Here is a 15,898-nt window from a genome sequence, read left to right as displayed (position 1 = left end):
AGTTCAGAATACAGCAGAATTCAGTAACTGATCTGACTTTTGGTAGGAGTCTCTGTCTTTGTTAAAGTTATCTTGCACTATGCTCCTGGTCTCTCTGATTGTAACTAGAGGCAGCAGCATCTAAGGATATTCTTCCAAAGCTTACTTTTATTGGTCGTGAGAGAACTTTCTCATCATTCTCTTTGACGATTACTTAACAATGGATTCTTCCTACTCCCTAGTTCAAGATGGCCTGGCTGTGTGACATTTTGTACCTGCCACCGCCAGGAGCATAAGGGGCTGTGTTATGCTCAGTTTGCTGTGGGCTCTGTAAATCTAAGCACTGAGACCAGAGCTGGTGCAAGGATGTTTCGTGCCCTGGGTGAAACTTGCACCTTGCGCCTCCCCCGTGCGGCAGCTGTCCCCCTCCGCCCTGAGGTGACCCCCCTTGTGGCAGCTCCCCACCCTCCGCCCTGAGGCACCCCCCTACCCTAGTTCACCCCTGCTCCGCATGCCATGGCTGTTTCACTTCTTCAATCATCTTAGGTGCAGCAAGCCTGGGAGGGGGGAGAAGTGAAGCGGCGACAGCATGCTCGGGGAGGAGGTGGGGCAGGGGTGAGCTGGGGCGGGGAGTTCCCCTGCATGCTGTCTTCTCCCCCAATTGGTGCAGCGGCCATCCCCGTGCTCCCCTGCCCCAGCTACCTCCACTTAAATGCCGGCGGCGACTGGGACGGCCGAAGATCTGGCTGCCGCGGTCGCTGCCGAAGAAAATGGCGCCCTCCAAATCCCAGCACTCTAGGCAACCGCCTAGAGGTCGCCTAAATGGTTGCATTGGCCCTGACTGAGACAACTTTATATTATTGGCTTCATTGGTTGTATCAGCATTGCATAAATATCTGCACAGTACTGAATACACTTAATATATAGAGATTATACCTCTCTTATAGAACTGGAAGGGACCCTGAAGAGTCATAGAGTCCAGCCCCCTGCCTTCACTAGCAGGACCAAGTACTGATTTTGCCCCAGATCCCTAAGTGGCCCCTGCAAAGATTGAACTCTCAACCCTGGGTTTAGCAGGCCAATACTTAAACCACTGAGCTAAACCACTTCCAAAGTTCTGCCCTGGCAAACCTTAGCCTGATTGTAAAACCTGGGAAGGATTTAATGGGAGCAGGTTGCTCAAAAGTCCTGTTGCACGTACTTTGCATCTATGTTTGCATTATATACATTTTTTAAAATAACAGAACCACAGCATTTGCTTGTTCTTAACTCTTTGATAGCTGAAATGACATGTGATAGAAGAAAGTGACTTGTTCTGTGATTCTTTTCCACTGTTACATGACACAGTGTCAGAAGTTGACTGAATTTGAACCAGGGTTAATAAAAGATGATCCAAAACTTCAACCTTTCACAGGCCTTTCAGTTTGATGAGGTGGAATTTTGAACCCAACAAATCTTAACACAGCAATGAAGTACAGATCAAGTCATTAGTTCATGCAGCAAGGAATTAAGCTGGACCCTGGAGATATTTAAAAATCATTTGCCTTCATTGAGAAAGGAGAATAACCATGAAATCATTCTTAAAGAGTTTGATCAGCATTTTGATGCTTTAAATAATGCAATACTCAAACGGATGTTCTTTCGTGAGCATGCAGAGTCCCAGAGACTTCATGGAAGCCTTAATAAAGGCACAATATGAACAAGCATAAGGATTGTCTAATAGTTGGAATTTTAAACAAGGGAATTTCAGGAAAATTAATTATGTCTGAGTTCACTCTGAAACAGGTCATGCAGTTGATAGTCTGATCTAAGAAAAGTGCAAGTTAATAACAAGGGAGTCGTGGAAGTGTGGTACAAGAAGCAGCAAAGAAAAAATTCCCATAGGGAAAAGAGAAGTACAATAAAAAATACTGCTTAGGAGAACTGAGTACCTGTGAAGTGGGAGGTATAATGAAGAACACAGCCAAATGAGGTGTACCCAACCAGCAGAGGTAAGAAAGGTAAGAGAGAAGGACATTGGGACCATGTCAGAGGGATGAGGATGATAGCTCAAGCAAAGATGAATGATGCTTGTTTCCTGGCATCAGCATCCAAACACACCATTCTCGAACAGGATTTGTATGCTAAATTTAAAATTGAATTCAGGGTGTTGAGGTGTAACACTGGTTTGTAAAGAGACTTTTTAGGAGGTGTTCTTCAGTCATAAATTGGAGCAGCTCTGGGTAGTTCTCAATAAACCCCAAGCACAGATAAGATATTTGGGTTAATTCAAAGTCCATAGTATCTACAAAGGCAAGGAAGTATGTGTTTGGTTATTAATGTGTATGGTTATTAATGTGTCCACTGCAAGTTACTACAATTATTGAGGTGGGCCTCATAAAACACAAAGGAAAAGTTGGAAACATGTTTGGTGAAAACCACCTGCTTAAAGGACAACTAATGTGGATTGGACCATAAAAAGGGCCTTTCGTTTTGTGTTGAATGCAGTCTGGAGGGTTACAATCTGCCTTCTTTCCACAGTACAGGAGGGACTGGATAGGAGAGGAAAAAATAGTGTACTTAAAGCACAGACAGAGTGATGTACTCCTATGGGGTCTGTCAGTGTCATAGAAAAAAGGACTATACCATATCTTGAAGGTGATAGAAGCTGTTTGACACAAATAAATATAGAAAAATGTATGCTGCAAGAAACCCCATCATAGTTCAAAGAGCATGTAATTGATAAAGAGGGCTGGGAGCCAGATCCAGAGGAAGTTATAACTATAGTTGAAATACAGTGATCTAAAAATATATCTGAAATGATGAAATGTATTCTTCCTCTGGTAAATTTTTGGAGCACATTCTATAAAAGCCCAATCTCCATATTAACTATTTCAAGGAGACTGTGTGTGGATTTGGGAGAAAGCACACACAAATTTGGTGGATCTAAATTCCAGGGACCACGTCCCTGGAACAGTCATTTGATGATGATTCCAATTCTACAGCCGTTTCAACAGATGCCAGCAGTTAGGGTTGTTGGCGTTCTACTCCAGTTTCAGTGAGATGTTTAAAATCCTGTAGCATGTTTTTCCAGATAACTTTCTGACGCCTAGATCAAATACACACAGCTAGAGAGAATGACTGACAAGGCTGTGAGCGTGAAAGAGATTCACAAAATGTTTGCAAGGTTTTGATAGCTTCAAGATCGTGACAGATCACAACTTACATGTTCTATTAATAAACAATAAAGACATCTCCTTAGATGTCTAAGACTGCTCATGCATTTTATGAATTTCAAGCCTTTTTCTGAATATGCACCAGGGAGGTACTTAGAGGTGGCTGACACCTTGTTGAGGAGCCCTGTTAATCACCCATATTCTCCGGAGGCTTGGGACAATTCAGTGGCATCTACCTGTGCTTCTGTATCTCCTGCTAGCCTCAGCATGTGAGTTAGAACTGATTAAAATATCCACTAATGCTGATACACAGCTGCAAACTATCCATGATTTTAGGAGATAGTTAGCCCAGTTACTTAATGGGTTCATATCCAGCCTGTGATTTTTATGCAGAAATTCTAATTACCTATGGAAATTTCATTGTAGTCCTACATTCCTTGCAGAATAACATTATTAGACGCACCAGGACCTTACAAAAAGCTGCGAGTGAGCCTGAACTTCCGTATAACAACTCAGCATAGAGCAGGACCTAAAATACAAAGTGGAATTCTGTAAGTCTTGCCAAATGACCAGAGACCTTGCTCAAAAAACCTCTCATAACCACCGTTTTTCCAGATAGACCTTGGAAAAGGATAGCACTGGCCTTGTGGGAAGGAGGAGGCATGCTTTTCTGGCATTGACTTTGTCTAGATTTGTGGAAATTCTGCTTCTTAGTATACTCACAATTCAACTGGGCATGAAAAAGTTCTCATTTTGACATTCTGGAAGAAATAGTCCCTGACTCTGGGCTGCAATTTGCAGGGTCTGAATTCCACACTTTTGGGATGCAATATGATTTCAGGTATATTATTTGCAGTCCTCACCACCTATATGGGAACAGGCTGAGCAGTTCAGTTTGCCAAGAGACCTCTAAAACAAAAGGACTCCACATTATCTTGATTGAACCATAGGGCAACTCCGCCATTAAGAGTAGCCCAGCTCATTTGTTTATGGGTTGAAAGTTCAGAACAATTCTGCCACCTTCAGAGAGAAATCTTCATTATGTGTAGCTCTACATTAAGAATGTGAGGCTGATGTGCCAAGTCTAGGAACTCTACCTTCTTTAACCATCTGAATGTACCCCAGAGCCTAAACCAGGGGATCCAGTCCTGATCCCAGTCTGATGAAGAAAAATATGAACAGCAGCTGTTATTACTGGATGTAACTGCACGCTCAAAGCCTACTAACCACTCAGCATTTCTATGCAAACAGCTCGCCCCACAACACTTTGATTGCTTTCTGGTTTTGAATTCGTCCTTGTTTAATGGAATTTTCCCTCTCCTTCATTTTATGGTTGAGGTGCTGGTAACCATGAGACTGCACTTGATCCAAAATAGCACTTGTCAATTTAAAATATTTTTGCCAGCTCATGTTTCTGAAGAGTAATCTGCATGTTAAATAACACGTGATTTTATTGGTAGCAGGGACTAGACATTTTGACCTCAATCGCTTGATGCTGTGGTCACTGAACCCTCCCATACAAATGAAAGAAACATGCAGAAATGGCTACATATTATGTCCCAATCTCTGACAGCCTAGAATGGACTCAGGTATAAAATAATATACAGTAAAGACCAAATCCTAAAGTCTTAATCTGGTTTTATTCAATCCTTACTCAAGCAAAGCATCTTTTGACATCAGTAGGAGTTTTGACTCTAAGATGGAAGAAGGCTTTTAGATTTAGGGCAAATGCATTTTAAATTATGAAATTAATAATAAATAATAAAAACCAACAATGTGCAGAACATAAGACTAAAATATCCTGTTCTCAAAAGACCCACTGTCATCTTGACAGATTCACAATACCATTGAAAAAACATTTACTTCAGTGGAACCATACTGATTTACACTAGCTGAGAATCTGTCCCTTTGCGGTAGATAGACTTAGTTTTCTGTTTATTGAAATCCATGGGAGTTTTGCCGTTGACTTGAGCATGATCAGTTCCTATATGCTGTATAGCTAGAGGGGAAGAGCTGTCACTCCAGATCCTTAATCCTAGAACATGAAGAAGAGTATGTGCTCCAGCAACATGATGAGAGCCCACGCCCAAGGTCCACATGTTTGTAGCATCACGAGATTGTGAACACTGAGAATTCACACAGGAATTGGTTTGTGACTTTCATGCCAACATGCTTAAGGTAGGTCCTGAGATGTCTCTCTATGGATATTGAGATATTATTAGAATTTTCCTATTTGATCCAGGTATTTTAGGTATTTAATCTTTTTTTTTTAACAACATGTTCTGCATTGCCTGGGAGCCAAGCTCCAAATAAGGCAGGCAAACTCCATACACGCAAATGGAGAGGTTTCAGTAGCATTTGGAAACACATGCAAACTCTCAGAATAGAATTCCCTCGCCCCTCTCCCCTTACTAGAGTCTTGTTTCATTTTGGAAAAGTGGACACAGAGGGTTAATTTTCAAAGCATTGCCCGAGAGGTACACCTAACCCTTTCCCACTTTCCTAGCGGAGAAGGATTTGGGTCTGTAACTCCATTTTGAAATTGTACCCCATTGAGCATGACTGTAAATACTATCATATACTACAGAACAGCCCCAAACACTCTTGTTTGTAACAGTGATACTACAGTATTTGGAACACTCTTGAAAACAGTAGCTACTGTACTTTGGGGCTATTACAGTAAATAAAACACAGTAATTTTTAATAGAGGTATCTAATGAAATGACACGAGAGAATGAGGTAGTTTTCTACATAGCGTACAAGCCAGTGATCACTGAGAAATGTTATCAGATTATTTTTGGCTACTTTGGTACTTTTGTAGAGATGTGGGCTGCTAGATTTAGTAAAATCACAGAGGGCTCCTTTGCGTGTTGCCTTATCTTGGTGTATATAGGAACTTTACATAGTTAACCCATTTTACTCTTAGCTTCCCATATACAGTGTAATGATTTCAGTATGCAGTAAAAATATTTACATATCTCAAATAAAACATTAATATATTTTACCATAAGGTAGATATTTATATTCAAGATACTTACTGTTAAGGGACATTACATAATCTTTAGTAGTTCTCAGTGGCTTACAGAAATGTTATGATAATACGATATCATACTCGTATAATTCATCAGTACTTTTCCCAAATGCAAATACAGTATAATCCTAAATGGATGTTTTCTTTTTGTTTCCCCTCATATTTGTTTCTCTATGTGGTATACCATTCGTAGTAATACATTATAACAAGTGCTTTGCACTTTGGAATTGCATCTTCCATCAGTGCAAATGTTAATGAGCTAAGCCTCAAGCAGTCTTTTGAGGGAGGGGAAGTATCATTATCACCCCTTGCACAAGTAAGGAAACTGAGGTGGAGAGAGACTGTGTAACCTACCCGAAATCACACAGGAAGTCTGTGCCAGAGAGGGAAATAGAACACTTGATGCTCAGCGTACATACAGATGCAGCAGGCTGAGAATTACGTGTTGTAGACTTTTTATTTTTTGCCTTTCATTTCCGTATATAATGGCTGAGCAGTACCTGATGCCACCTTTGCCCTCCCAGGGCTGCCAGATGTGGGGTTAGACTCTTGTGTAAGTTAACAGCTGCTCTAACTCTCACTGGCTGGATACAGCCCAATAAGATGCTTCTCTGCAGATTTAAAATAAGCAGCGAGTTTATTTGATAAATCATCAGTGCCTTTTAAGAATCAGGTATAAGTTAGGCTGCAGTACTTGGTGCTGGCACTTCTTCCCACCCTGCTCTCTTTTTCTTGTCTTTCCCCAAGAGGAGAATTGACAGCTGTGGCCTCAAACAGGGTGTGTCTTGGATGCCAAGTTCCGGGATATCGTTCTCACAGTGGCATTTGAGGTCCATGATAGGCTCTTTGGCATTGTCTCTTGGCAGCTGTGAGGCCGCTTCTGAAGTTGTGTCAGGTTAAACTGCTTTGTGTATGGCTGGGCCCCTTGCCGATGAGATGCCCCTTCCCTGACCAACTGTAATTCCTTCCTAATATGGTATAGCAGATCCATATAGAAGACTCTGATGATGACTAGGGAAGGATCCAAATAACCATACATTTTTCATCTTAGATCTATGCAATGCCCTTAATGTTACTTCAGATGAATAAATTGCATTGCAGCTAGCTTTGCTCACTTTTCTGTGCAAGACTCTGCCTTAGGTGAATTCTTCAGGAGGTTCTGCAACTCAAATATTTATTCATGAGAAATTTTCTGCATCCCAAGGTCACCTCACTGTTTACTCAATACACAATTAAAAATAGATAAATATTGCCAGCAATTAGCAACACATTTTATCAATCCTGCTCTCTGCCACCCCCCAAACCAATCCCTTCTGCCCCAGCTGAATGCCCAAATAAGGGAAATGCTAAATTAAATGAATAGAACTTTCACTGTGCTCAGAAAGTCAACAACAAAGGCTCTGCTTAACTGTAGGAGGCAGTGTGTGCCAGAGTTGGCACCCTTCACTAAGAATGTCTTGCCATCTCCCCCCAAGGAGTTCTCAGCCAGTCGCAGCCACGACAGTGGAAAGAGGCGCTGTTTATTTTTTATTTTGTTTTTATTTTATAAAAACTGGCCTACAATGATGTTTGCGTCTACGTCTGTTCATAGTATTATGGACACTATCTGATTTAACTAGACATAAATTAGGAACCCTGCAGGATCCTTTTGTAAATGTGTGTATCTATGTGTGTGTCCTCATATGTGTTTTGATTCTCCTCTCAGACCAATTACACACAAACACACACATTTACCTCTGTCAAGCTGGTGTAAGTTAGCTGAGAATCAAGCTAGTTGGAGTTATGGGGGCACTCAAACTTGTTAGAGTAAAGGGAGCTAATTCATGAAACTAATCAAGCGATACCATGTCAGATTTCTCAGGAAATGTTTGTAAAGAAAAGCTTAGAATAGATTCAGACATTTATTTACTAGAGAGAAACAAGCCTACAGATGAGGAGAGAGAGAAAGTGAATCATCTGCAGAGGTTTGCAATCCACAGACTGAAATTGGCTTTAAATAATTATGTAGTTATGTTATTTATCCATCGCCCCAGCCAGAACTCATGGGGAAAAAAGGTGCCCACACAGAGTAGCAATGCATCTGATAATTTGCCTATCATGCGCCAGATAATGCACCAGATAATGTGTCCTGATCGTCCAAAATTCTAGTCACTGCAGCTCCCATTGACTTCAGTGGAAGTGTTGAGTGCTCAGCTGCTCTGAAGATCAGTGCCAGATTTCATCCCGAAGGATCTCGCAGCATGTCTGTGTTCAGATACATAGATTAGGAATCATTTTACTACTATGGGGGAGGATACATTTTTGACCAAGGACAGTGAGACGAGGAAGAGTGCTGTCAGCCATGCAAGCAGTCCTATACTCAGGTTTTAGGTCTCATCCTAAATATCCTCACATGGTAGATGGTACTGAACTTTAATGTATCTATAGCAACTCTGAATAATGAAGATCTGCTTCAGTTTGAGCCATTGGGCTCCAGGGAGTGGTGGTATTCCAAAATCCGATGCTTAGCTGTTATAGAGTAGTCATCTAACAGAGAGACCTAAAGCGTCACCAGACAAAATAACACAGTGGGCTCTACCTATATCATAAATAAGCAGATCACTAAATTGTTTCTCTAGCATGTTAATATGGTGTTCTATTAAACTGTCTAGCTATTATATTGCATTTTACAAAAAGTATAACTTTCAGAAAATGACACCTCTTTGAATTACTTGTGAATTCCTTTGAATATCTTCTATCTGGAGAAGTAACTATGCATGATGATAGTTGTCAGGCACCATGTGAGAGCCTACAAGTCAAAATTAAAAAAGTGAAATTGCCTAAAGTTGATGATGCAAGTTACAGCTAATGCTGTAATTGCTGTTAGTGTAAGAACTTTTTCATGGCTTTTTTGCCTTAAAAAAAATCTTAACAGAAGATCCTATTAGTAATAGGAAATTTTTAAAATTATAACAGAAAAATATAGAATTCAACCCGTGAAAACCAAATCAAGTGAAGTGTTTGGCACATGAATTATTGCAAAATAAATAGTGAGGACAGGAAGCATAATAATACTTAGTATTCCTAATGCTTTTCATTATTAAAGTCCTTTACAAATATCAATTAATTAATCTTCATGACATCTCAGTATTATGACAGTATTATCCCCCATTTACTGAAGAGGAAATTTAGGCAGAGTTCTGCCTAAGGCCACAGAAAGATCCATGTCATTAGATTTCAAAAAGCCCTGATTTTTCAGTTGCATGCCCAGAGAACATGAAAATATGTGTCTCACTCTGTGCCCCTCCTACTTTGCCGGTGGTGTATGGAATAGCATGCAGATTTATATTCCTTGCATCTGCCCCATGTTAAAGCTATCTGACATACACTTTCAGCTTGTTGATCATATGACCGATAAGTGTGAGATTGAAGTGAGCACTACTCAGTAGTGTCTTCAGCACAGTCATTGGAAGTATTTTCCACTGTGGCAGTAATTCCAGATATCCAGATAAGCTCTTGGTGGGTAGGAAACAGCATGTTAACAAATACATCACCCATTTTTCCTGGAGGTTAGCAGAGAGCCTCGTTATAGTGAGGTGCACTTGAATCCCACTGCTACTGTTGTGGAGTTGATTCCCTGGCACGACCCTGACTGAGAGAATTCAACTTCAATAGGTATTCTGTACCTGGAGCTTCTACGACTCAGGGCCACTGGGGAGGAGCCACTGGGCTTTTTTGTCCAGGACTGTTCCTCACTTCCCCAGTGACAGTTACACTATAAACAGCCACTACATGTTTCGAGCCCTTGCCCATATGGAAGTAATGGTCCTGATTACAACATCTCTGCTCCCTTGTTGCAGCATTTCTCTCCTAAGCACTAAATAATATTACCACCTCTCTCTTATATAGTGCTTTTCATCTGTATATCACAAAGGTGATCAGTATTCCTATCTCTATTTTACTGATAGGGAAACTGAGGCATGGTGAGGCTAAGGTCCAGATTTCTAAAGGTATTTAGACATTGCTGCACTCAGCCTTGCAATGCCTAACTGATTTAGGAGCCTAAATATAATTTAAAAAGGTGTTTAAGCACCAAAGGAGCCAAAATCCCATTGCTAGCTGACGGGATTTAGGCTCCTATGTGTCTAAATCCCTTTTGAAAATGAGATTTAGGCACCTAAATCAGGCACTGCAATGCTGAGTACAGTGATGTCTAAATAGCTTTCAAAATCAGGTCCAGACTGAATTGCCTAAAGTTACTCAGCTGGCCAGTGGCAGAGGCAAGAATATACAAAACGTCTGTTAGTCTATAAGGTGCCACAGCACAGGATTCTCTGCTGCTTTTAGAGACAAGAATATAATCCAGGTCTCCTGAGACCCAGTCCAGTGCACTTCCTGTATTATGACAGACATTTTAAAAATGGGATGCTGTAGCAAACAGCCCATGGTGCATTTGGAAAGTTCATTTGAATCTTGTGAGACAAGACAACATGTTCAATTTCCTCTCTTTCTTGGAAATTCCTACTTTGGACTAAGGAAACAAGGCATGATCTCTTTTATTCAGATTTCAGTAACTACTATTAGGTATTCACTTCTGGTTTTGTCAAGTCTGAGGCAGATCTAGCTTTTGGAGATGGAAAATGCCACCACTGAGAGAGCTTCTTTCCAGTTTTTTGGGATCCTCTAGGTTTATAAAACAGTCCTGAAATTAATGGGTGACTGGGGGTCTGCTGTTGCCTGACTGCACTGAAAGGGGCTCTGCCTAAGGTAAAGGTTGTTCTGGTGTTGGCTGTTCAAACTTTCTCCTTTCTCCCACCCACTATCTGGGATCTGAGATGGATGGGAAAACAAAAATCCATGGGCCTCCCTTCTGAGCATGTGTTTGGGTAGAGGGAAGACAGAGTAAATAATCAGGGTAAAAGATGGAGGAGAGGTTGAATAAAGCCATGTGTAGTAAAGGGGAGATTGAGAGAAAGAGTGTCTCAGGAATAAAATTGGCCCTGGTTCTAAGGAAGAAGGAGAGATTATTCATTTTTTCCCCTCCTTCTTTGTGGGATTGTGTGAGTCTGACCTGGAGGAGGTAAGCGCTCTTCAGGGGAGGCCTATCTCACAGCTTGGCAAACACTGCCTAGTGATTACTCACAGAGAATTGATACATTCCTTTAGTGCTGCTCAGGCACTATTCCCTCCCGCCCCCCCCCCCCCCCCCCCCCCCCCCCCCTCAACTTGAACTTAGAAGAGAATATGGGGGAAGAGGGGAGGTAAAGCCATGACCCAAAGTCATTTTGTTAGTGGAAAAATACTAATGGCTGAACATCACAATTTACAGCAGATTCTGCAAACCCCATCCTTTAGTGAATACCTCTCATTCACACCAGTAATCCTGTTGAATTCAATAGGGCTTTTTGCAAGGGTGAGTGCTATTCAGCAGGAGTCAGGGCTGCAGTTTCTGGCCCTTTATAATTGACATTTCTTTTGGTTTATAGTACACACAGTTGTGAATCCAGTTATGAATATCTTACAGGAAAACAAGGTTTGCATTCATCAGTACAGATTTAATTAGTGGCTTTCCTCTGTTCTTGCAAGGAAGGCAGTGGATTAAGCAAGCAGAACATTACTATGCATGGGTATCAACATCAAGAAACAGTTTCACACAGTTGCTTTGGCAGAGAGTTACACAGCTTCAAATCAATGTTTCATGGTTCTTATTTTCAGTCAGTACAAGTCCACAAGTTTCGTCAATTCAAGCAAATATTAAAAAAAAAATTCCCAGGGATGGACTAGCGTACAGCTGTGCTGGGTTCTGGTGCTGCCAGTGTTCCCAGCTGCTGCATCATCAGAGTATTTATTCCAAAATAATGCAGTAAGAATAATATAAAAACTGAACACCGCACAATAGTTAGTGTAACAGGCCCCAGTTCAGCAAAGCACTTAAGCAACTATTTAAATTTTAGCACATTTAAATCCATCCATATTCAGCAAATCACTTAGGGATGTGTTTAAGTTCTTTGCTGAATTGGTTCCATAACGCTTATATGTCAGGGATTTTTGGAGCAGCAGGAAGAAAGTGAGTCTGATTCATCATTACCTAGCATCTTGTAGTCATTTACTCCTGTGAAAAATGGGTGTAGAAGGCCACTGTGTCAAAACAGTAGCCTCTGTGCACAGATATCAATGACGACAGCAGGTGCAAAACAGGGCAGAATCAGACCACATATTGTCTCAATATCTGACAATAGCTATCTGCCTGTGACTGTGAAAGAACAATTGGCCAAATTCAGACTGATGTAAGTGGTTGCCCGTTCTGAATTTGACCCTAATATAATCTGCCTTTCCAGGCAAAAATAGACATCAGGGAAACTGGAAGACTATATTTTTTTCTGTGTGTCAAATATGTGTTTAGGACAAAGTTTGTTTCTGGTGATGAAACACATGATGTTATTAATATGAGTTATTCATAATCATGACTGTACATAGCATAGTGTGAGTCTGGATACTGCTGCTGAGAAGCTAAAGTACAGCCACTGTTAAGCAGGTACCTACAGTCACCAGACACTGCTTTTTTTAAATACTGAGTATTTATTATGCATAGTGAGATATCTGCACTTTGGCTGGCTTCCCTGTAGTATAGAACTGACAACATTACTATTTGCAAACACAGGCTTCACTCAAGTGGCACTAAAAAGAGAAGAGGTGGGGCAAGCACAGCTTTAAAAAGGAATGGGGAGTCATTCCAAGTTTGTATATAAAGAGAAACTATGTTGTAGGAGAGATAATACCTATAGATAGCGACCCCCAAACTCATTTAAGGTCTGTGGTGGGCAGTTTCACAGCTTTTCTGTTTTTAAGATTTATTCCACAGCTTTGCTTGTTGCAAGGAAATTTGCAGTGATCCTCGTGAGCTTTGCTTTTAAGCTGTGTTAAATTTGTGGCAAGGTTGTCAGGCATTTCATACTTGACTTAAAAAAAAAAAAAAAGAAACGAGAGCGAGAGAAAACATTGTGTGTGTGGAAGAAATCTTGCTGGAATTTCCTCAAAGGTTGTAGTAGGGACTGAAGTGACAAGAAAAGCAAGACAGGGATAAAAATCTGTGGTGGATTGTGAAAAGATGTCCCATTGCATAAAGCTGGCTGTTGTAGAAACACTCTGGGAATACACATGTTCATCTTGTCCTGGATATGACTGAGTACAAGCAAGTTGCTCTCTATTGACAGTTCAAAAAGCATAAGATTATGTTTCTCATACTTACTGCTTTTTTGCCAGTATTTTTCAAAATTGATTTTGTTAGTCTCTCAGCTTTACAGCACTGGAACTGTCCCAGGGGATACCGATTGGGGAATGAAAACTCCACTTGTATAGGTAAGTAAGTGACTTCTACTTTAGACCATTCAAATGTTAAGGGAATCTGCATTTTTTTATCCTTTTTCCTGAGTTTCATGTGCTTTTGGTTTTTACGTAATGTGTATGCGTTACTATGATTGGCTCGATAAATCTTTTATAAATTTTTAAATATATAAAGCTTTTATATATTTTTGTTTCCCACAACTAACAGGACTGCTATTCCTTTATTTTTATACCAAAACTAGCCAATGCCAATTTAGCTATCTGAAAGTAATCTGTAAGAGAGAGATTAATATTATTAGTAAAGAGATTTGAACCGTCCCTGGTTACCCCGTTCTGTTTTTATGTGTGTCTCTGTAGTGTGTGTGTGTGTGTGTGTGTGTATACATACACTCACATCTCTCTCTCTTTCTCTATGTATGTATTATTGTGTGTGTGTATATATATACACATATATAGAGAACTTTTTTTAAAAGATATCTAGCTTACATCTCGTGCTACAGGAGTCAAGGATCTATTTGGTATCATGTTATGCTAAAAGGCACTGATGAAAATGGATGTCATAGTAATATTAGTTTCACTCATAGTGAAATTAAGATATTTGAACTGGGAGCCCTTTCTCCTGACAACCTGAAGTTGAGAACAGAACTTTAAGATTGTGGAAGGGCAGAGCCAGTGCTGTATTGGGCTATATGGCAAGGGAGGGAGGAAAAGGGAGGGAGGTTTCAAAGAGGTAACCCAAATATTAGAAGCTAACCCCTTTCCTTGGTTTTCTAGTGCATCAGAAGCTCTGACTCAGTTCTTGACAAGATTCCAGTGATTTAATAACAGGTGCCTCTTGGTATGTTCTGCCAAGAAATGGCAACTTGTAAACAGAACACAAAAGCATGCATGCTAAATGTCTTACTGTTAAGAGAAAAGGAGCAAGGCATACAGCTACAAGGTATACAAATAATAAACTTACCTGAAGGCTTTTCACAGACTGAGGTGCATTTCATCACTCCTTTGGGAGTTCAGTATGACGCCTAAACACATTGTTTGGTCCCTATTATGTCCTCACTTACACAAGAATAACCCTATTGAACTGAAGGATGTTTCCTGGGTATAATTTAGAGCAAATGTTGGCCACTGAAGTTTAAAAGTCTATAAAGGTGCATTCTTTCTTCTTTTTCTTGCAGCTGACTCAGCTGCACGTTTACTTTATATTTATTAATCTCCAGAAAAGTGAGAAATGCTTTGCTATCTCCTCTTTTTTTCTACAGACTCCATTCTATTTTTCATACTGTACTGGGAGAGATTTCTTTTTTAAACACCTCAACCACCAGAGCAACTGGCGAGTAGCTCAGCAAGGCACTGAGGAAATAGTCATACAGTCTGTAGCTATAAAGTCTTTCTGGGTAACCTGGTAGAAGTATGTATTTTGTGCAGTAGCTAAGACTATGAGTAGATTATGTGATCATGGATGTTGTATGATGTCAAGTAACATGTTGCTGTTCAGAGTATATAGGAATTGAAATGAAATGGGCTGGAATCTGCCCTCAGTTATAGCCTATTGGGGTTGTGTGGGTGTTATTGAGGGCAGAATTTGGCACAGTGCATAGCAGTGAAGAACAACACTTATGTGGAATGGCTTTTGATCTTTTAAATCCCTCTCTTTATTTTCTTGTGACATAAGATTTCAGTTGTGTGACTGTAGAACTGTTAATGTTTGAGTCTCTGCAATAATTACACAAATCCAATTAGCAAAGAAAAGGTGCTGTGCAAACATGTGCCGGGAAGCTGAGGGCGGATGCTTGAAGGCAACTGAGAGGACAAATGTGGAGAGTGGGTCTCATGACTTGTACTGGCAAACAGTGAACAATGACAATGCTGGATAGGGCTCGACAAACATATTTGTCATCTGTAGGTCATAACAAATATATTGGTTATTAATCAGTACTTCTGACAGTGTCTGTTTTCCTGTTAATGTATCAGCATCATGTCAGCCATAAAGGCCTTCACCAAAATGAGAAGGCAACAACTCTATAATTAGTGCTTTTTGCAACAGCTCTCTCTTTATCAGAAAGAACACAGGCTTTTCTAGATTTGTTGTTCAATATTATTACTACAGATTCAGGGCTAACCTGTGATATCCTTACTCACACTGTAGTACTTTACTCCTTGAATTATTCCGTTGATTTCAAGGGATGTTCCAAGATCAAGGTGCTACTTAGTGTAAGGCTGGCCCTAAATATTTTAAAATAGCTTTGTAAGGCAGTTTATTTGAATACACCAAATCAGTGAATGGCCCTGCCTCCTCAAATGAAGGAGGGACCACAGAGCCCAGAACTCCATAGATTATTGGGAACAAGGAATAAAAAAACAGATAGACCAAAACAAGGGCTTATTCGGTCCCTGGACCAAATCTTTTGAA

The 15,898-nt window shown here is 40.4% G+C and overlaps 1 protein-coding gene across 1 annotated transcript in view; it reads left to right on the top strand.

The window, feature by feature from the left end:
- The first annotated feature begins 12,910 nt into the window (after positions 1-12,910).
- Positions 12,911-15,898, top strand: part of EGF (epidermal growth factor) — a 96,662-nt gene continuing 93,674 nt past the window's right edge. Inside the window, exon 1 of the mRNA XM_032784614.2 lies at positions 12,911-13,503. Coding sequence (XP_032640505.1) covers positions 13,377-13,503 — 127 coding nt within the window. The 5' untranslated portion in view covers positions 12,911-13,376. The remainder of the gene's footprint in view (positions 13,504-15,898) is intronic.

The sequence above is a fragment of the Chelonoidis abingdonii genome, chromosome 5 (genome assembly GCF_003597395.2).
Source record: "Chelonoidis abingdonii isolate Lonesome George chromosome 5, CheloAbing_2.0, whole genome shotgun sequence".
NCBI lineage: Eukaryota > Metazoa > Chordata > Testudines > Testudinidae > Chelonoidis > Chelonoidis abingdonii.
This window is presented reverse-complemented; position numbering and strand designations above follow the sequence as displayed.